A 22,231-nucleotide genomic window follows, 5' to 3' on the forward strand; every position below is an offset into this window, starting at 1 on the left:
TGAACATTACTTGTAATTGCCAACAACTAAACAAGAGCAACCAGCATGTATTATCTTTCAGTTTGGCTGTTGTGAGGAGAAATCATGTTGGAATTTTCATTCAGGTTGACATGCAGTACACTCTTACCACAGTTCTTTATGTTATGGCTCAAAGAATTTAATCACAGACGTTTGCTTTTTTTAAAAGTAAGTAGCTTATCTTTATGTTTTTAATCTTTTTGTGGACAACAGCTCTCCCTGCTTAGTTAAAAAGCACAACAGTTCCATTCAATATTCACTGAAGCTCTTAGTTTGACCACTGAATTTGCTGGGAATCATGACTCTGTATTTACCCATTTACACTTGTCATTTTCTGTTTTGTCTCATATAAAGATCAGACTCCCTTGATGCTTTGTATACTCAACATTCTGGCACAGTTTGTGTTTATGGAGGCGAATCACAGTGTGTCCGTGTTCGTGTGAAATCCCTATACCATACACAGGGATCAGAGAAGAAAGCCAGCGCCTTACTTCATGCTGGAATCCAATCCAAGTGTTTCTTTGAAGGGGGCTTGGTCTCAAATATGTTTAGTGTTACCTTGAGAACGTGAGCCCTGCAATGCAAGCAATGCCTGAAATTCGATTTGATCTGCATGGCCACCATCACTTGACCATGGCTGATGTCTGTCCTTCTCCCCCTCACTCTATCTGTGCCTGAGCCGCCGTTGAGCCCAGGGCTCCAATTAAACCCATGATGCCTGGCTCTGGTTGGTATGGTGACCAGACAGGGCAGAGAGAGAGCTGTGATTCCCAGGTGAAAGGTGGGATAGACTTTCTGATTCGCTCCAGCACCCAGATAGAGTTACAGCTCAATTTCAACCTCTCACCCTCATCGGTCTATCCTCATGACTAAAATAGGACCAAGGAATGGAAGGGAAAGGAAGAATAGCTTCTTCTTTTCCTACTCAGCTTTCCTGCCTGTCTCTCTTCCTTTACACACTCCTTTTTTTTATCACTCCCTCTTTTCAACCACCTCCAGCCCCCACCATAGCACTGTGCTGACGTTTTTTGTGACAGAAGGGACTCTGAGATGTGCTTTATAGCTTGGTCAGCTTGTAAAGCAGCACTTCTAAGTCTGTAGTTCTGTCTCACTTTAAAAAGTTGAGTTTTTTGACCTCCCTGGCGCTTTATCCTTCTTTTTTTTCCAGTCGCGCTTACTGCTTGTACTTTGTTCTTTTACCTTTTTTGTGGACAAGGCAGGATTTGTGAATTAATCATAAGTGGTTCAATAACTGGCCTTAGCTGTGCTCCGTCACTGAGGGATCAATAGGGGAAGTTCAGTGGCACTGACTGCTCTGGAGGAGAGACAAGGCCCTCACGTCCAGGTGATCCATTAGCCTGGTCTGGCATTAGGCAAGATGTAGAAGAGAGCCTGCTCTCAGCCCATCCTGTATCTGTAGAGGCCTCTAGAGAGACATACAGTAACCCTAATTTCAAGGTCTTCTTGTGATGCCCATATTATCTGAAAAAATATGAATACAATATCTATTTCACAGGTGTTTTATACTCACAATCAAAACGAATAACTTAATATATCTTCATAAAACTGCTGTCAATACGCACAGACTTAAGCTCTCAATGTTTTACAGTTTGTTCTGGGTTTGAATCTCTACCTTTTGCTTCTTCTTTTTTTCCCTTTCATGTTGTCGTTTATATTTTTCTGTTTAGGACAATCGCAGAAGTTTATATTGCTTGTTGAATGTGGCTTTAGGAGATTGACATGGAGAAATAAAAATCTTTGATCTTTCCCCCTAAATTGGGCTCTTAAAAATACATGACCACATCATTAAGTTGGTGTCTGAATCCCCCCTGCTTCTCATATAATAGAAAGGAAGATTGTTGTTACTAATAATAAAAACCTGACCTTTTCTTGCTGCAGTCTAGTTCGACTTAGATTTAATTGCATTAGTATTTTCCTACCAGGGGAGAACATAAGCTGCTAAAACAGCAACTTTACCCCATGACATAAAATAAGGCTGTACACAATTCCCTGCTGGCCATGCATTATTGAAAGTACAAAAGCATCCTCTTTACAAAGTGTCATAATAAGGCAGTGCTACAGGACTTAAGTTTACACTTGCATGATGCACACAGCATGTAGTTGTCAGCAGGAGCTGGGATGTAGAGAAACTTCATTCTGATGGCACCTTCATTTACAACGTACTGAGACACACCATGGATGATTTGTGAAGATTAGCGGAAAGCATGTGCGGTATGAATCATCGTCTCCGTAGTCGCTTTTTTCCAAGTAAGCATATGCATACAGTACTGACTAAAGACTGGAAATAGCATTCGCCACAAACATGATGTGGAAGCCTTTTGAGCATGCATTTGAAAATCATCAACAGTCCAACCCAGTTAAACACATTATATGCACTCTCTCTCTCACAGGTACACACAAACATGCAGTGACAGTGTGCATTTCAAGTGAATAAAAAATGTCTTCACAGCCAAAACCTTACAAGCACTGAAATTCAGATTCCGTGTCACCTAAGCTGTACATCAAAGCTGCACATTAGTCGCTAATGCTATGTGTGTATGTGTTGACACAGAGAATGGAGAGGTGTAACCAGTGTATGACATGGCTATTTGTAAATAACATCCAAACCTCATCCACTGGCAGCAGCTGAGAGCTTTAACTCTGAGCAGTGATGGCAGCCTCCCTGAAATGTGCATGAAACCAGCTTAGTGCTATCAGTAAAGCATCACCGCCAATCACCAGCCACCCTCTCATTCCGCCGGGCTGCTGTGGACCAGATAAGAGCCACGCCACCCTCCTCCCCTACTGCTTCCATCCGCTTTATGTTGTCCTCCAACAATTCACCCACCCTCCCACAGCAATTCACCCTTATCCTCTTTACAAGGTCTTATAGGGACAGAGACACTGATGTGCAGCTACAACAGTAATTTATATTCTTTGTAAATTGTCTGTGATTTTTTCATTGAGATAAGTGTGGGGGAAACATCTGTTTTGTGCTGGAAGGCAGTGGGCCGGAGCTTGAGTTCTGTGGCAATCACCAGCAGTATAGATAGAGAGGAAGAGGGGAGGCACACGATCTGTCTCCCTATCCTGAATTACAACTCCAGGGGCCTAGCTACCCTCTCATTATTACTGTTGTATTTAGCTGAACACTGGGTAAATAAACATTGAGCTCCATCTGTACAGCCTTGGAGATCAGTATCTGACGCCATGTTTGGAAAACTTAACTTCCATCATTTACTTCAGTCTAATTCGTGTCAGCCATTGTTTTATACTCTTAAATTAGTTTTTTAGAATAAAATTCAAATGTGTTTCAAAAAGTCTGCAGAGGTGAGAAAATAACACCCTAGGAAAAATAATAGATCATGAGATATGATTAAAAAGATGCATGACTTGTTCCAGCTGACTAACCCACCACACAGCCCTCATTGTCTTAATTATCAGAATGGTTGAGGGCTGGAGTCCTGAGCCGCTCAGGACTACAGCAGTAAGGCATTACAGTGACCAGGTGCTAAGGCCTCATTGGCAGTCAAAGAGGAACGCGACCTGCGGCATCTCGACATACGCACACTAGCGGGGGAGTTGGAGGGTTTCAGAGCAGTACAGACGATGAATCTCAATCATGAGGCCATGGCAGATTTACATTTAAAGTAGTTTTAGTGTACGCCCCACTTCCTGATGCATTCGTTGGCAGGTCTGAAAGGAGCAGCTTATCTGCGAGTCATCAATTGCACGTGATGCGTCCAGATAGGGGCTCCTGACGCCAGCACCTTTCTGTTCACACATCTAGCTCAAAGATCATGTGCTGTCTAATAGAGCACCATTGCTTGCCATGTAATTACATTACATGCGAAAAAACGCTGCAAAGTTTTGACAGCTCCAAGTGTGCGCATGTGCTCCCAATCGCATGCGTATGAACACGTGATTTATGTTTTAACTGTGATTGACAGAAACTGTAATGACAAGCATCAGTGTGTTATTGATGGTCTGTCACTCTTCGTGTTAATAATGTTATCCCCATATGGAGCAATGGGGTTACTGTGTGTTGTGCTTCTGTTCGAGTGCCCAGGGGCATATTTATCCCTCATATTTATTCTTAATAGGATTGGTTTTTGTGTAACACAAAATACAGGTGTGTATATGTGGATGTGTTTAGATGAGTAGTAGGTAGAAGTGTGGTTGTTGACACAGTGGGGTAAAGGCTATGATGGCTGAAGGCTCCGATGGGTAATTGAGAACAGCAGGTGTCGCCTCCCTCCTGAGCCACTTCAGGCCCCAACCAGCTCACCCTCCGATCTTCAAAGCCTCTCCAGCCCAGCTCTTCTCTCCTCTCCAATGTCAGTCGAGCTTGCTAGGGAGAAAAACAGCATGTATTGCAGCATGGTATTAATCAAACCTAGAGCATCACAGGGAATGTGGCGGAGTGGGCTACGCCAGTTCACCAAGACTGAGATATTTCATTCTTGTAAGCCTTTTGACAAAAATACATTCAGAAAGAAGCATAACCTTTACTATTATAACCTGGACTACCAATTTAGTATTCTTGTCTTACACTTGAGCACACCTGCTACAATTGAGTAGTTTTAAGTCCAGTAAAAAAGTAATAACTTATACCATGTATTATGAATAATGTATGGCCTACATGTTGTGTCTTTTTTCATTTTAATCCAAGGCGATTCACCAGAGCTGTGGAGAACAGAAGAATCTCTTGTTCTCACTCAGATTTCGCTTTTTGTGTGCATGTAGCTTTTCCCTTTCTGTTTCTGTTTGTGCCGAAAGGCCTTTAGACAGTAAAGCTGAGAATGTGAGCAGTTTTTTTTCTTCCTTACCTGCCTTTGGGCCCAGGTTTCCCTGCTTTGGCTTTGTTACCCATGCTGATCACGTCACCAGCCTCATAAAACCTCCACCCTCCCCTGACTTTTTCAAATCAACAGATCTGATTGAGTGAATGCCATTACCTGGGTAAATGAGTGATTCCTAAAGGACTGGACAAGGCCTAACACCACCCTGAGGGTGAAGCTTATTATCGCTGCAAACTCCAAAGAAGAGAGAGGCAGCTGTGGAGCTTGTGTGCACTTTTTTAGAAGCCTGTATTTCCATATTAATCTGCCACATTTAGGCATCTGAGACAGAGGGCCTCCTGTCACGCTTCTTTGATAACGGAGCAGTTAGCTTTTTCCCCTCATGTATAAATATGTGTAATTCTGATAAGATTAATTGAAGCGCCTAAGTATACAGTAGTAAAAGATGAGGGGGAGAGAGAGAGAGTGGGAGACAGCAGGAGGGAAAGGAGACACATTATGCCAAAGCATGCATTTTAGACTAGTTTTTGCCTAAGACCTACCCCAGAATGGGTGCCTAGCCTCTCTCTTCTGGGCCCTAAGTGCCTTGAATTGAAAATAGCATCTACCTAACAGTCCCTCAAAAATAGCTGAGCGAATAAGTTTTTGCGCCGAGCCGATAAATACGGCGTGGAGCCGATAAATACGGCGTGGAGCCTCTGACACCGAAGCCTCACCCCAATTTCCAGTGCTCTGGAGGAGATCAGATAGCCCTGTGTCATTTGATTTTCTGCCTTATCTCATCCGCGCCCATCTTTTTGTCTCACGCAGAGCTACATTTTAAGAAGCACACACTCCTTGTATCTTTTGAAGGACAAAACCCAGAATGATATTGAAGCGAATAATAGCATCAAACTTTTAGAGGGCCATTCCTTGTTTGATTGCTACCAAAAACAGGAATGGCATCTCAGATGAGTGTCCTTCAAGTGATATTTGGTATGCAGATCTGCAGGAGTACATGATGAGATTACAGCAATCTGCAAAGTTCTTAGCTCCAGAGTGCCATTTATGATCGCATCTCAACGATGGGTGACGTTATGGATGCTGTAAACTACAAAACAATTTATACTTTGTGTATATTGCATACAGCCATCGAGGAGTTCCACTTCTCAAGCTGACCAATAAACACGTCTGTTTAATAGTTGATTTCTGCAAAGCATGCAAAGTACCGAACAAGACAGGGGAGTGAGTAAGGAGAAGACAATAGGAGAGAAGGAGGTGTGGGAGGGTGTAGGTGAGGGATCCTGAGACAGATGAAACAAGAGGGAGAGAGTGAGCAGGGAGCGAGGGAGGAGACAAAGACATTCCCTGGTGAACAGCTTGAGTTGACTGACGGCGAGAAGAGCAGGCTTCAGCGAGGGAAAGGGAGGAGGAAAGGGAGGAAGGGAGATCAGGAAGGAGTGAGCACATCAGTGTGTGAGTGGCGTCTCTCATTAGAAGGTGCTGTCAGGGGCCACAGAGGGGGGACTGCAGGGACCCCAGTTCCCCTCTTCTCCTCCCTCTTTACTGGCCCCTGAGATCCAGCAAGGAAAAATGATTGATGAGTGATACCAAGATAAACACACGCCCTGGCCCCTAAAGGCAGCCCTGCAAAATGATGCATGCAGCTTTATAAATAAATCTTGTGGAAAAAAATTTAACAATAAACAACAAAACAATGCAAAACAACCATTGGTTTTTCTTATTTTGGTTATTGCTACAGAAGCCACAAATCAACCCGACTTTTCCCCCCCTTCGCTTTGATGAGAGTTTTTCCTCTTTTTTGTGTTTCTAGTTTTACATATCTGTGCCTGTGTGTGTTGTGTGTGTTTTATGTGTGGAGCAATGAGCAAAACACTAACAAGGTTCACCAGCTGACTGGATGGTTAAGCCCCCTTCAGTTACACTGCCTCCTCAGCAGCCTGGGCAGGCGGCTTTCCCACTCATTCACTGTGAGGCAACAAACACCGATGCAAACCTGTTCTCATTTGGGAGAGCTCCAAATCATAGCAGCTGTGTGTGATGTGTTTATACTTGTATTACTTATGTTGTGGGGACCTAACCACATTTACATTCACTTTGTGGGGACTGTCTCTGCTTCTGGGGATAAAATGCAAGTCCCCATACCACTAATCATTATAATTTCGACTGGACTCCTGGAAGACTTGGTTCAAGGTTGGGATAAGTTTAGGGTGAGGGGACGTTGCCAGGAAATGAATTTGAGTCAAAGCCATGTCCAGTGATGGAAACCCACCACTGCACTGTGGAGGTATGGACAAGTGTGTGGGAATCTGTGGAGAGTGAGCACTATGTATGGATTCATACTGATGATTCGTAACCACTGCACAATACACATAAATACTAATACATAACCATGTCTAACTGCTTCCTAATTGTTGAGAAAGTCATAAATGTTTTATGCTACACTTTCTGTTAATGTTTAACACTGAGCGGCAAATGCCTCTGTTACAAATCGAAATGGAAAGGCAGATTATCATCAAATAGTACATTATATCATTATGAGCCTACAGGCTGTGGTCTGGTGGAGGGAGAATGAATTATGAATGGAGTGTGAAGGAAGATCTCTTTCCCCTAGGGACTTCCAACACCACAACTCATTTAAGTTGGATGAATGAGAGATAAGGAAGAAACCCACTCACCCCCCATGCTGCTTTCCTTACAAACTGGCCTTCATATAATTTACTCTGAGAGAAGGAGTGTCACTTTAACTCCTCACAGCACACACACTTCTCATTGGAAAAAATGTATGCTGAAGGGTGCTTTGTTCATTGTCAAACTGTGCATACCAATGCTGAAAAACACCATAAAGAAGTCTTGTCATCTAAGTCACTGGTGCATTTTCTGCCTGGCGTAGACTCATGTCAGGCTTCTTTGTACATCTCTAAAATGAGTCCCTGAGCTGTGCTGTAGCTTTGCCTAAAAATTCTTCTCATCTTATCTTATCTTTCTCTCTTTTGCTCTTCCTCTGTCTCTCCTGTCTCGACGGGTCCAGGCCGCAGAATGGGTCGATGATACTGTACAATAGGAAGAAGGTGAAGTACAGAAAGGATGGCTACTGCTGGAAGAAGAGGAAAGATGGGAAGACCACACGGGAGGATCACATGAAGTTGAAAGTGCAGGGAGTTGAGGTGAGTGGGCTGACAAGAGTTTGGATTTAGAGGGAGTAAATGGGAAGAGAGGTGGGATAGGGGTGGGCACGGGGGTGGCTACGGGGGTGGGTGTGGGGTGGGCGAGAGCCAGCCTTCATCCTGACACAGACAAACAGAGGTCTACAGTGAGCTCTCCCTTGGCTGTAATGGAGACAGCCACATGCTGCAGCCGGCTTGTGTCTCCAAGGAACTTCACCAAGAAACAATGCAGCACAACAATAGTTTTCCCTGGGAAGCCAGTCGAGTGGAACCGATTGTTTGTACCTTATTAAAGCTCTGGATGTTGCCTTTGCTCCAGAGAGCCTACATTAATCTTGCTGGCTCAAAGCAGTGTGAAACTAGTGTTCCCTCACCTCACTCCAAGTCACTACCCATACCAGCTGCTGCCATAAAAGCCCACTTGCGTCAGTGCTTGGCTCACCTAGCCTCTCAGTAGACTTAAGTTGGTGACAGTGTTGCTACCCTGGCTGATCTATTAGCAGTCATGTTAATGAGTCATGGCAAGACTCATCCAAAGACTCAAAGAAAGTTCCTCAGCATTTGATTATTGCTCAAGTTTTAGTTCTGGTCTCTTTCTCACATTGACCACAAGCAGTAATGCTAAAAGTACAGGAGTTGAGATCAATGATAAGGGTGGGAGATTCTGAGCTTTCTTATGTGAATGTGCTCTCATGCACACACAAACCCAAGCACACAATTTACACATACATACACCTAACCGCACACCTCAGGGAGTGGTGCTGTGCATCTGTGTCACACTGTGTGACAAAGACAAAGCTCGGGCATTCTCCCAACAGGGGCTCTACTCTGTGTTTCTACTCCTCTAGATATTTGTCACTCCAAGAAAATGGCCTCTTCCCTCGCTTAGCCAGCTCAGTGTCATCTCTGGTCCTACAGTGGTCTGATAACCCATTGAGACTACACACATCAGTCCTTTTGAAGCATTAAATATGATTCCAGTTTGCGGCAGTTTTGGCTGTAAAGAAGGTTTAGTAAGCTAAACCTGTATTACTCTTTTTCAATTAATGTGTGAGTTCAGGCTATGTTTAGGCACTATTTTGTGTCTGAGCTCTGACTTTATCAGTAGCCACTGCATATATAAACCAGTACAGAGAGGAACTCAGAAATCCTTCGTCCCTTTGTGGTTTCGTTTCTTAGGGGGAAAAAATGCACAGCAGCCAAGTGACATCTGTCAGAGTTATATGGTGATAGGAAGGCAAAGTGTGTGCACTTCCACTGGATATAAAAACTAAGTTGACTGTAGAATCCCAAACTCATAGAACACCTTTCATCATGCCTGTGTGGCACAATTCCTTACAGTCCAAAGACATGCAGGTTAACTGGTGATTGTAAATTGGCTGTAGGTGTGAATGTAAAAGTGAAGATTTGTCGCTCTGTATGTGGTACGCCGTGATGCACCTTTGACAGGTCTAGGGTTTAAGTCCCATCTCTTTCTCAATGATTACTAGGTGCAAATGATACTAAGCTCAAATAGTAGTTAAGAAAACTGAGGAATGGTGCATGAGAAAAGTGTAAACATGACCACTCTTATAAGTAAATCATAGTTCGAGACTTTAAATATAAACAAACCTACTTTATATCTAAAGCAGAATATTTACTGCAAAGCAACAATTGACATTAGTTGAAAGTGAGCTTATGTCTTACTCTTTCCTGATGTCTGCTATATCATCTGTACCCATATCAGCATCCACTGAGGCAGTGCCTCCTCAGAATACTGTATTATATTTTCTATTTTCCAGCATCTATCCTGCTCAGTGCTTCAGAAAAGCAGCTGTTTTTTCTTTGGAATAACTTCCTCAATTGGAATATCACTGTCACAGCTCAACTCACTACAATTCTGAACTACAAAAAAACAAAAAAAAAATCCCAAAAGTTAAAACAGTTCTTCTTTATTAAATTCATTGCAGGCAGAATTAGTCAAACATATATGGCAAGAGGTAAAGTCAGCAGGCTTTCTAATAGAGTACACAGTTAACAACTGCTTCTCAACTGCTTAACATAGAATACATATAACTTGGTTTTAAGACCAAGAACAATGAAAACGTTTATGGCATGTTGGATTCAGCAGTAACATTTCTGTCATTATCCAAATAATACACAGTGATGGCTAAACACTGACAGAGATGTCAAGCATAGTGAGTATTTGGCAATCACATAATAACTATCAGTCACTGGGAGAAAAAGTAAGTATCTGATCAGTTGGTCAGTTGGTGAGTGGCTGTGAGAGGTTACTGGCAATTGTTAGGAGAAAATGGGCGCAAAAAAGTGTACGGTACTGCACCGAAAACCCCCTTTTGATCGCTTTGGCCGCTAGCAGATTGCTGTGGTCACCCATAGTTTGAATGGAAGATGCTGACTTGTCTGCAAGTACGTGCCAACCACTTGTTTAATGGTAGTAAAACTGTGACGGCTTAATCACAAATCAAAAACACAGACCATTCCCCGTCCAAGTTCTGCCTTTTAAAAACCTGTTGGTTTCTGCAGTAAGGCACAACTTTTATTTGGAAGCTGAATGTTCCCTGTTTCTAGTTTGAAATGCTCATTTCCAAGTTTCACTATTGCAAAGTCATTGGTTAACTGATATTTGCAAACAAATCAGCGTCTTCCTTGGAAACTACCAATGACCATGACAATCTGGTAGCACCGTCTTTGTGATTGATTTCTACAAGTGACAGCCGGCAACCTCCAGAAACCACTCATCAACTGGTCTGGGTTACACATTCTTCTCTATGGTGATGGGATTTTGCCAGGATATCACTGACCAGTCTCTAGGCCTTTGTCACTGAGCCCAGTGTTTTTTGTTGTATTCTTCTACTCATTCACCTATCTGTACCTGTATCTTTTTTTTAATCCTACTGTTTAGTTCCAGCAAATCACGAGCCTGCCACTGAGCTTTGATAGTCCACAAGCATGTAGCCCTAACAAGCACTTGGGCAATTACCAGAAATGCATCATGCATCAGAGAAGGGAAATTCTTTAGCAGACACTATTTAGCTTGTGTCCATCAGTCCAAAAAGACTGTCATGGGCTGAAAAATTATAGTACAGTTGCTGAATATTCAACAATATGAGATAAAGAACATACTGAACTGAAATCATTATGAGTCACATGCCATGGCCGATGGCTCTTGTTGGCACACTTGTCAGTTACTTGGAAAGTGTGTAACTCACCTTCTTGTGATTTTGTCTGCAAGGCCCTATGCCTTGTAACATGTCTAATTTACTAGAGCTAATTGCTGTATTAGCAGCAGAGGTGGCGAATACTATGAACGTGAGCTAGGTGCAGAGGGAAAGCAGAGGAAGAAAATGACTTAGGACTGCAAGGCCACATGAGAGCTTGTAGAAATTGGCCCATAACTGCTATTTCATATTGTGTATATAGAAATACAGTGCGGGTTTCATCTGTGCTGACTTATGTTGCTTGGACTCTGCTGTGTCTTTCTCCATGTGCACGCCACCTCTTGCAGCCTTGAAAGACCTGGGTCATGTCCTTTAAACACCTCACACCTCAAGAATGGCAGATGAGAAAGGTGATCCATCACTGCTGTAACTACACTATGATGGATGTGATGTTTACTGTAAGCACATGCTTGACATAAATGACTTGACTTTTGCCCTCCGTTCAGTGAATGTAGGATGGGATAAAGAGCTAGCAATTTCTTCCCAGTACTTCAGAACAGAAGAGAATGATGTTTTTATGCATAATTCATATTACACATTCACAAGCCAGAACACAAAGAATTGGCATAATTTGAGCACATTCTCACTTGTTTTACAGGAGATTCTTTACACCGTTCACACTGTGCTGTAGATGCTCTGATTCTCTAGCCATGCAGTGCTTAATGGAGGTTCTGTGGTTATTACATGGGCCAAGTTTAGTGCACACTGAGGACAAATGTTGTGGGTGGGTCAGGCTAGTGATGTTCAGGAGCTCTGGCAAGGGAAAGGCTGTAAGCCTGGGAGCGAGGGGCCTTCTGGGGCCTGCGAGAAGCAGCCTAGCATGGCAGAAGTGGATGTCAGTGTGCTGCTGTCCTGTCTACTCCACAGTGCTTGCTCAGCAGCCTGTGGAAAAAGATTCCACTTGTTTCTGCTTTTTACTATTTTGTGAGCTTTTCTCTGTTTGTTTTATTTCTGTCTTTTAATTCATTCACAAGACATCTCATCATTCTCCTCTACTCCCACCTCTTTTTCTTCTTGCTAATCCCATCCCCTCACTACTGTCCAAGTCCACAGTCCAGACGGACAGAACCTTGAGTTGGGCGGTAATGCTCCCTGTTCCCTAAAATTGGAGCGCAGGGCATGTTGCGGCATTAGCGCTTAACAGGCCGTGAAATAGCAGCCTGCCTTCCTGACGTCTCCCCCATCACTCCAGGTGAGTTGGCCAGACGGCTGGATAAATGAGCAAGCAGCACCCACATCAACCAGCATGCATTTGGGGAACCTGAGGAGAAATGTCCATCAGTGATTATCTCACCACACCCGGTGCTTACCAAGCTCAAGTTATTCACCCAACATCCAAAAAGACCCTTTCAAGCACTTCCAGTGACTATCTATCAGTCCGAATCCTCTTTTGCAACAGGCCTTGATAAACTATGTTTAAAAAAGAAAAAAATATCTCATCTTTATATTCAGCATGTATGTCTCACATGTTCATAGCTCTCACGTCCTATGGCTTCCCCCTGTGAGATAGAACAGACCTTAAACGCTTTTATTTTGGGAAACTCCAGCTGATCTCTGTTCTGCTTCTTGTCAAGCTTCTACCCCAATGCTACCACCTTTTCGTTCTGATTAGCTGTTAATGTGCGCTCAGCCTCCATCACCTCCACTCCTCCACCCCTTCTATCCTATCTTCCCATTATTCCTAAGCTTTAATAAACTCCCTCAAATACAGATCGATTTTCTTTTAAGTGAAGGTGGCAGTGCCTCTGACTTATTTCATTACCACAGGCTAATTATACCGATTGAAATGAGCTTCTCTTCTTAAGGTGTGCTGTGCTGCTCTGTGCCCCCGTGCTCCTTACACTTTAATGCTGGTACAGTTCTCTACCAATTCCCAAAATCCCTTGCCTGCATCTCTTCCACCCCACCATGCCTTCATTTAACTCTCTCATCCTCCACCACCTAAATAATCAGCTGGTAGTCCTTAGGTCCCGTAACTTGTCATTTTATGTTGGATCCACCCTAATGTGTGATTTCAACTGTGCAACTGTGCAATGAAGGAAGGTAATGGAGCATGCTGGTGGCTCAATCGCCTCTGTTCATTGATAATAATGAAGACAAATGTCAAAACATTAGTTGCTAATGTTGTAATGGAGTGGATGCTACTGGATGAGCATTGGATGCTACACTGCATTGGCTTTCAAAATCACATGACCTTCAGTATTTAACTCCTGCTTGCAAGTATTCTTGCCCTTCCGTTTGTAGCAAATCAAACATATATTTAAATTTGTAGGACTGTAATATTCCCCCGAATCCAACTTTTAAAATCCAGTCTGTCTGTTCATTTTTTGCCCAGCTGGTTAAAACTAACATTTCACTATTTCATGGCCAAATGAGTGGGTAGAGTTGGTAAGTTATAGTGAAACTGGCTGCATATCTGTGAAATAGGGTTGCTGTGGGTGACTGTATGCGTTTTAGTAGCAGTAGTAACACTGATTTACAGATGCAGTAGCTGATATCACCAGATTGTGAGGCCAGATGTGAGAGGGCACTAAACAAAACCCCTTTTTCTGTGAGGAGGTGACACAATGCGTGCTTTCCCTCCTGTCCCTGCTCCAAGTCAACTGTGAAATTAAGATCACATTACTGATACAAGCAATGCCCAAAGCAAAAAAGTTTGTATTTTACATTTTTATTCTAACTTACAGGCTGTCTGCGAGACAACAGTCAGTTGCCTGCTCTGTAAAGGCACTAAATTGATTACTTTTCCCATCGTATTCGCTCTTCTCCTGGAGTCGACTTTGTTATTCACTCTTTTTTTTTCTCACTTGCCTGAGAGCACACTAGCTCTTCCCTTTTGAATTACCTGATTGTGGAGGAGTTAAAGGCAATCTATGAGCAATATTTTAAAGAACTGTTTCCATGGTTATAACCTTAGGCTCTCACATATAGTAAAACTGAGCGGCTACATGGGCATGTGAAAGCAGTTAAGTTACCGGTCTTCTCATTTCAGGCTCAGGTATAGGGTAAACCTAAGCTTATGAAGAGAGAATATAAAAAAGCTTCATGGCATATTAATGAACAAAGTCAAAATCAATCAATACAAATAAATTATTAAGGTCCTTAAATGTTGCCATGGACATTAGAGTGCTAGACCTAAAATCTAAAATAGAAAACTATTTTGTTGTTGTTTTTCTGGCACATTTAATTATCCTCTCTCTTCTCCATAAGGGCTCAACTGTGTTTGTTATGCTGTTATCAGCGACTGAATCAAAGCCTTCTGACAAGAACGTGTTACCCTTAAGCCTTAGGAACCTGCACTTTACTCATGATTTTCCTTCAAGCTCACCGTAATTAGTTTTTGTCCCTTTTATCAAACAGTTTCCAAATCACTCTGGAAACATTAAGCTCTGTATTTCATGCTGACCCAGCTATCATTGGACTATTGGACCATTTCGGTCCATCAGCCTATTTTGGGTTGGCTCAACATTAGAAAGGTTGTTGTATGGAGTGATGATATAAAGAGTGTAATATAAAGCTGTATATTATCAATACCTTCCTTAATTTAATTTACAACTGTTGCAAAATGTTGTGGTGTAGTCATGCTGAGGCATCTCCACAGGGGTCTTTTTCTGTGTTGTGTTGAGGAGGGAGGAACTCCCCTCACAAAACCAGACACAGACATATTTTAATTTGTTGTTGAACTTAAGGACATTGTCTCTTATTAGACTGAATTTGGCTACCCACAGTAGTTCCTCAAAGCCCTCCGAGGTCTCATGGAAAGGAAGAACTATCTGGCAGCTTCAATTCTTTCATTCTCCTGTGGTAAAAACAATTTGGAAAGAATAACATGTATAAAGATGACCTAAAGCAATATGACACAGCAAAATGAAAAAAACAACAACAAGATTTTGAACAGAAAAGAGAATGCTTAATAGTAGCAGAGCTGAATGTTAACAGGCAACATTTCTGTTTTCTACCTTTTCAGCGGCTCAGACTAGAATGCTCTTCAAAGACACACACTCAAGAGAAAATACTAAATCTTATAGTGAGTTGTGTTATGCTTTAAAGGTCAACTCTAGTCAGGGCCTCAGATCATTCCTGGCAATGATTTGCTTAAATCATAGGTGGGAGAAAAAGAAAAGCAGGCGGTACCAGCTTTTGCCTAGTTTATACACTTTTGTAACATTTTTGTGTAGAGGCAGGGACTCAACGATCGCCTTATTTATGTTTAAAGAGTAGTTTTATTATCTTGAAAACCTATTAAATGAACTATAATGTGTACTTTACTTTCTTCAGGATATGGAGGATAGGCACCAGAGCACACAAACTGTTTGGGGAACCAACTTTGACAGGGAAACATTTGGCTAAGTTCATTCGATTAAAAAATAAAAATAAATAAATAACATTTAAATGGGCAATACAAGACAAATTCATAAATAAATAAAATCCTAAATAAACCATGAATATATACTGGGCCACCTTTACAGACCATACCACAAATTTAAGGATAAATAGAGTATTTTAAACAACATAAACCAGTATGCTTAATTACAAGAGTGGGGTCACACTCTAAAGCTACAATATATGGATGAAAGCAGTGGGCCACTGAAAAATTACACCTAGTGCTCAGCCATGGTTATCCATGCCATGAAGCTCCCAGTAAACTGTTTTATGCTGAGACCAGTTATGTTAAGACCAGAGGAGGCTGCAGTTGATAGATTAAGAGTGAAGTTAAGAGTGATGGCATCTTTTGTAGACTGTGCACCACAGCACTGCATGACCCCACTGTAACTGTACACGATTTGCTGCTAATAATAACTATTCCAATTTTCTTGTATGCTTGTGTCAGTGTCAAAGTCTTGCTGGTCACATGATTGCTGCAGAAATGCTAAATTTTTGTTAACAGAATAATTAACTTGAGCTCTATCTGCTGTAACTAGGTGTTTAACTTTTTATTGCCAAACTGTATGACTTAATTTAGCATTTGTAATGCCGATGCTAAGGGTATGCCTTTACCTAAGCCACAAGTTTCCATTTTTACCCCTCTGTCTTCATCATGTTCCTTTAACTTTCTGTGTGTGTGTAACTTTTTTGCTCCATCTGCTTCTCTCTTTTGAAAAAGCCACTTAGGTCTCTGTTGTTATGAAGCCATTATTACAGTGAAAACCAGCCCCTATGTCAAGAACAGCAGTTTTCCTCCGATCCCCTATGGCCTTGGCAGAACCGTGTCTGCTTTCCTCAACGTGGCTATTTTAATTTCTCTCAGATAGGGTTTGCAACACTGGAGTTAGTGTTTAGGACACTACTGGGGGCCAGCAAAGGTGTTAAGGAAGAGTCATCCAGTGAGTTTATCTTCTCTTAACTCAAAAAGCAAGTACAGCATCACAGTTTGTGCTTAATCTGCAAAAAATATTGAAATGTTAACAGTTAAACTGAGATGAATTTGCTAAACTCAAGCATCTCACTTGCTGGCTTCCTTTATCTTTCTTGTTGCTTGGCTATTTATTCTGCTGGCTTCTGCACATGGCCTATGTATTATTAACCAGCAAAACAGAGGTTTAAATGTAATTTGCTGCTGTGTTGCATTTAATAACTTCAAAATCAAAATGTACCAATGCTCCAACATTCACTCTTCAAAGGAGGTATAATGAGTGGAACTGCAAAGTTCAAAGAGAATACTTAAGTGTTTGTATAGAAATATACAGTGTGAGCAACTGTGCTTCCCTCAGAGTGATATTGAAAGGTTTGATATTTTACATGAAAGAGTGCTTAAATAGTAGTTTAACACAGGAAACAGGTTTAACCCTTTGCTTTGGGCAACGGAGGAACTATAATAGCAGATAAAAGTCTCTTCATTAGCGTTTTGTTCATTTGTGTTATCCATCTTTTTCTCTGCTTTCTATTATCTTTTCTGTTTGTGTGTGTTGCTCTGTGCATTCCTCTCTTTTTCTGTATGCTGACACATCAGCGTACCAATGCTGTTGTTTTTTTTTTAACAGTGATCTGATTAGATGTTAGCTTCATCATGCCATGCAGCGCGTGCATCTTTGTCTCCGCTCTGTCTTTGTTTCGTGTTGATTTTAAGGATGTCTCTTGTTTAGCTTTTTGTTGCTGTTTTGATAGTTTTTTGGATTAGCAGCAGACTTCTGAGAAATTTATTGCACATTTTAATGTGAAGAGAAAATGAGTCATTTGTTTAAGCCCAAGGGGTGCTAAGCTTGTTCTGCACAGTGTGCAGAACTCCCCTGTTCCTGTCACTACCGAATAAAGACGCATGCATGTAGAGCAATTCACCTACAGAATTCATTGCATTTACGTACATGTATAGCTTTATTATTAGGGCGTTAAATTTGTCTTACAATATGTATATATATATATATGTTCCATAAATGTGAGGGAATTTCCACACTGAACACACACACATAAGCAAATTCGGTAAAACCCTCATTTCATAAATGGTGCCTGTTATTGCTAGAAAACGTTAAAAGACAGCAAAAAAAATCTCCTGTATGATAGATGAAAATGGGAGAGATAAAAATGAATCAAAAAGACTGTAGACTGTGGAAAATAAAAGACTGATGAAAAAGAGAGGAGGGAGCAAGAGAGGCTTAGAAGGTGGATGGATGGTAAGGGAGGAAGGAGGGTGGGGAGGGGGAGAGGCCAGTGTTGAGCGGGGAGGAGAGAGAAAGCCGGAATGAACGATATATAGCCCCTGGCAAACAGAAAACAATTGTTACACTGCCTCCCATAACCCACTTCAACCTTAAACAGCAGATTTTTTTCACTCAATTAATTTCTACACATTGGAGCAGGAGCCTTGGCTGAAGCTAGGCTTTTATGTGCTTCTGCTGCTGCAAGGCCTTTGCACATCTCTGTCTCTCTCTCCCTCTGTCCCTTCTCTCTCTCCCGCTGTATCTCTAGGTTTTTTTTTTTTGCTTTTTATTTTGCTTTTTTCATCAGAAAATGAACATTCTGAATTGGAACGGCCTTGAACACTTTGAGAAATGATGTCTGAATATATTTTTATATATTTTTAAATTGCATATAGGACACAAAAAAATGGCAAAAACTTTTCTTTGAATCCCTGCTAGGACAAGAAATGACATTTAACCTAATCAATATCATAAAGCACAGCAATGCAGAGCTATGAAAACTCCTCTTCCTGCACCATGAAGTGCATGTAAAACTTGATGGGAAGAAAGAACTTCAAAAGAGGCAGCTTTCAACATTGATTCCAATCATCTGTTAAGAAGAAATACAAAGAGATTCATACTGGAAGATGACAAGCTTCATACAGAGAGCTAATAAAGATAAAAACACAAATAATGAGAAGCAATAATAATTACACCCAGGCCATACCGGGTCATGGTGGCCCTATATGAATAGCAGGTTGACTTGCCTGAGGGCAGAAAGAGGGAGAGCAGGCAGAGACAGATGGACAGATAGATAGCGAAGGGCATGACTGAGCTGTGTCTGTGTGTGGTGAGTGAGGGCCAGTCGGAACAACATGAATCATGGCTCCAGTTGAGAGAGGAGGAGATCAGATCAATAACAGCCCAGAGGAGAGAGAAGAGCAAGAGAGAGAGCAAGAGGATGAAGGGTTGACACAGGAGGTGTTCATCACTGGACCACCCCGACTCCCAGCTTGCTCACCTTTCCTTTTTTTTTTATCTCAAACTATACAGTTAATGTATTGAGCAAGGCAAGGATTCATTTTCTGTGTGGCAAAAAAGTAGAGACACAGCCAGTGCGCTGATATTCTAGTATAGCAAAAAAAAAACAACCATATATGAACACAGGTTGTACAAAAGCATAAGGAGACTTGATTCACTAAAAAAATATACCACATCTTGACTATTTAAATGATTATTATCAGCCTTTTAATTGTTACCTTAAGTCTTATCATCTGAAGAGGTGGGGTTTTTTGACTTAGTACTAGAGGACAAGAGTCAGCAGTGGTCATTTCTCATCAAATGACCAGTATAGCTTGGGGAAATGCCTTTTTCTAATGTATGTCTCTGTGCCAAAGGGTAGTGGCCAGTGTTGGAGTGGCTGTCTGGATGTTTAAGCGTTCTAGCACATGAGTGTACGATGGCCAAGTCCCATTCTCCACCATTGTGGAACAGGCAAGCAATTTTTCTCATCCCTCCTTTTTTATATAATTTGGTCGATAAAGGTGAAGGACGTTTCATCGCTATTTCTCTCCCTCCCAACTCCCTCCTCCTCATACTCTCTGCTCTGTCTCAGAGTGAAATCCAGAGATAAAGCTGTGGCAGCGCTCCGTGTTTAATGGAGCTTAATCCCACAGATTTAAGATACGGAGCTGTGAGGCAATTCCCCCATGCCCATCTTCACTAACACAGAATGGTCATGTGACTATCTAATTCTGCCCTTTCAGACGCAGACAGACAGGTGGACAAAAAAGGACAAAAAAAAAACATAAGTATAACTTAGCCAAGGACAGATGTGTTACTTTTATTTATCAAACATTTTTTGGGGGGAAAGGGTTGGACAGAATAGTCACTCACTCATTCGCTCACTCTTTCTTATTTGCTGTAAAACTAGACATTTTTCTGCCACTTTTTCTTCAACTGTCTCTTTGTAAAACGTGGCCATGTCTACTTTGGCTGGTCAGTCAACCTCCCTCTTGATGTGGGAATTATAAATTAATCTGCAACACAGAGAAAATCTGAGCCAAAGTGATGAGTTTGGGGAGCCATAACTGAAAGCTTAGTGTCCACAGACAGGACTCCGGCCACAGCATCACGTCAGCACACTTGGAGAAAGTTAAGTGGGGTTGGCTGGCTTGAGACTATTTGGAGAAACCATGTGCAGGGAAGTATTATACCCACCAACAATCCTCCTTAAGTGATGAGCTGACACTAAGCAATTTAGTATTCACCCTGCCAGTGAAAATATCTTCAATCCAAGTGCATAAAGCTCCCATGACAGGAAATATGCCAAGCGCTCTTCTTCCATCTGACTCTTTTTTGTTTCAGAATAGCCACTGTATGGTTCAATTTACCCCAAGACATGCTTGTCAGGCCTGCTTGACATGAGCTCTGGTGTCAATGTGTAAAATAGTCCACATGGATGATTGCAGAGCAGCAGTGGTTGTTAGTGGCTGTGAGTAGAGTTTGAGAAAAAGGAAATGTGCATGTTGCCAAATATGACTGGTCTTTATATACACAGAGAAGTAGGCTCAAAGCAAAAAACAAGAAACCAAGCAGGCTTGGTTATTTATTCAGGTTTAACATAGATTTCAAAGAATCATAGATTTCCTTGTCTGCTCTTATTCCACCTTTGCTCTTCTTTCCTTTATTTTTTCACTCGATCCTTAACATCCTCGACATTGTTCTCCTGCCTTTTCCCGTCTCTTGCCCTCCTTTCTTTGTTGCCTCTCAGGTATAAGACATCTAATTGTCATGGGAGCAGAGGAAACAGTGGAGTGAAAAGCACAGAAACACTGTATAGTTATTGTCCAAAACAAAAAGCGGGCTTGAGCACTCAGAAAAGCCACATACACAGTGGCATCCGGGTGTCAGAGTAGTACGGCAGGCTGAGTGTTTCAAACTCTGTCTGTGGTTGTTTATGTACGCGTGAGTGTATGTTTTTGGCAGGTGAGGGGGCACATCGTCCTTTATAGCTGCACTCTCACTGGCACTGTCACTTCAAGGTCTCAATCGCTTGCCATTCTGGGTCCCAAACACTGCCAACGCAGTCGATCCACCTCTGCCAAGGTCCTCTTCATCCCTGTGCTACTGCTCTTCTCTCTCCTCCTTTGCATAATTACCCAGGTAATTGTGGAGTAATTGACTGCATCACCTGCTCCTAGGAAGCTCTGGCATTGTTTAATAAACAGCTGGAATATGCGCCACATGTTGTTGGAGAGAAAGGGGAAGAACATATTGGGGCAGAGGGGGACAGGAGGAGGACTGAAAAAAAAAAAAGGAGTGGAGCTTAGTCCAAAAAGCAGACAGTGCTAATTTCCCAAACATAGAAATATAGATATAACATTTTCTCAGTCAAGGCTGAAGTTGCTATCAATGGAAAACATATAATTACCTATCGAAAGATGGGTGAGGAAGGCAGTAACGTGAGTGGGAGATGGATAGATTTATAGGCACGTGGAGGAGAAGAGGCAACAGAAAGTGAGAGAGAAAGTTTGAGGCATAAGAGAATAAGATTCGGGGGTGGAGGGGTGGGGGTTAAGCGAGCCTCTCAGGGCTAATGACATTAAGGAGGTTTGATGAATCGACACCCGCTGAGTGTTATTGACGTCCCCTGAGCCTGCCCAGGCAGAGCCAGCCTCCTAGGCCTGTTATTGGCTAGCGCTGCTCCTCAATTAGACTGCCTGATTAGATTCCCTCGGTTGTGCCCTCTCATGGGGTGAGCAGGGTGGCATGATGGATGTGATGGGCAGGATTATCAGAGGGGGGTGTCACCCGTGCCCCGCCTTGGGGGCACCAGACAATGGGTTTGACCAGTTGTCACAGGGGCATGTAGGCGGAGGGCACGGGGCGCGGTGCGAGTCTCTTATTGAGGCTGTCAATCATTGCCGCTTACAAGACAGAGGCTGTGTCTCTGCACACAGATGCGCAGGAGTAATTACTATTCCATCTCCCTTGGCATCTAGATATATGAGGCTGTTCACAACCACTGACCTCATGTGGCAACCCTTCGCCATCTTTGAATAAGTTTGAAAATGCTCAGTTTTACATATCCTGTCCTTCATTCACTAATCCTTCAAAAAGGGACCCTAAATGTAGTCGTGCTTCAATGCCGCAGGCCCGGAGTATTAAATTAGTGTGCAATTCTTTTACCTAAATGAGTAAGTGCTGCTGTCTTCTGTGTTTCTGCATTAGTCCCTCATGTTAAAGACTTTGGCTAGGATATGTCCTTAACCCTATTTTCTCTATTTCCTGGTAGTGACAGTTTCATACATCCATTCATCAACATCTTGGCTCTTATGGTGCAAAAAATGGGGCAAGTCAGGTAAGTGTCCCAATTCAGCAGTTTTGAAAGGCAGTAACTAATGATA

At 42.2% G+C, this 22,231-nt stretch overlaps 1 protein-coding gene across 1 annotated transcript in view; it reads left to right on the forward strand.

The window, feature by feature from the left end:
* Positions 1-22,231, forward strand: part of camta1a (calmodulin binding transcription activator 1a) — a 277,762-nt gene that overhangs the window by 146,530 nt on the left and 109,001 nt on the right. Inside the window, exon 5 of the mRNA XM_086276641.1 lies at positions 7,852-7,987. Coding sequence (XP_086132767.1) covers positions 7,852-7,987 — 136 coding nt within the window. The remainder of the gene's footprint in view (positions 1-7,851; positions 7,988-22,231) is intronic.

Source organism: Aulonocara sp. 'chitande type north' Nkhata Bay, linkage group LG20, assembly GCF_057382095.1.
Source record: "Aulonocara sp. 'chitande type north' Nkhata Bay isolate Kocher_YH1m ecotype deep benthic linkage group LG20, A_spYH_male_GT1.1, whole genome shotgun sequence".
Lineage (NCBI taxonomy): Eukaryota > Metazoa > Chordata > Actinopteri > Cichliformes > Cichlidae > Aulonocara > Aulonocara sp. 'chitande type north' Nkhata Bay.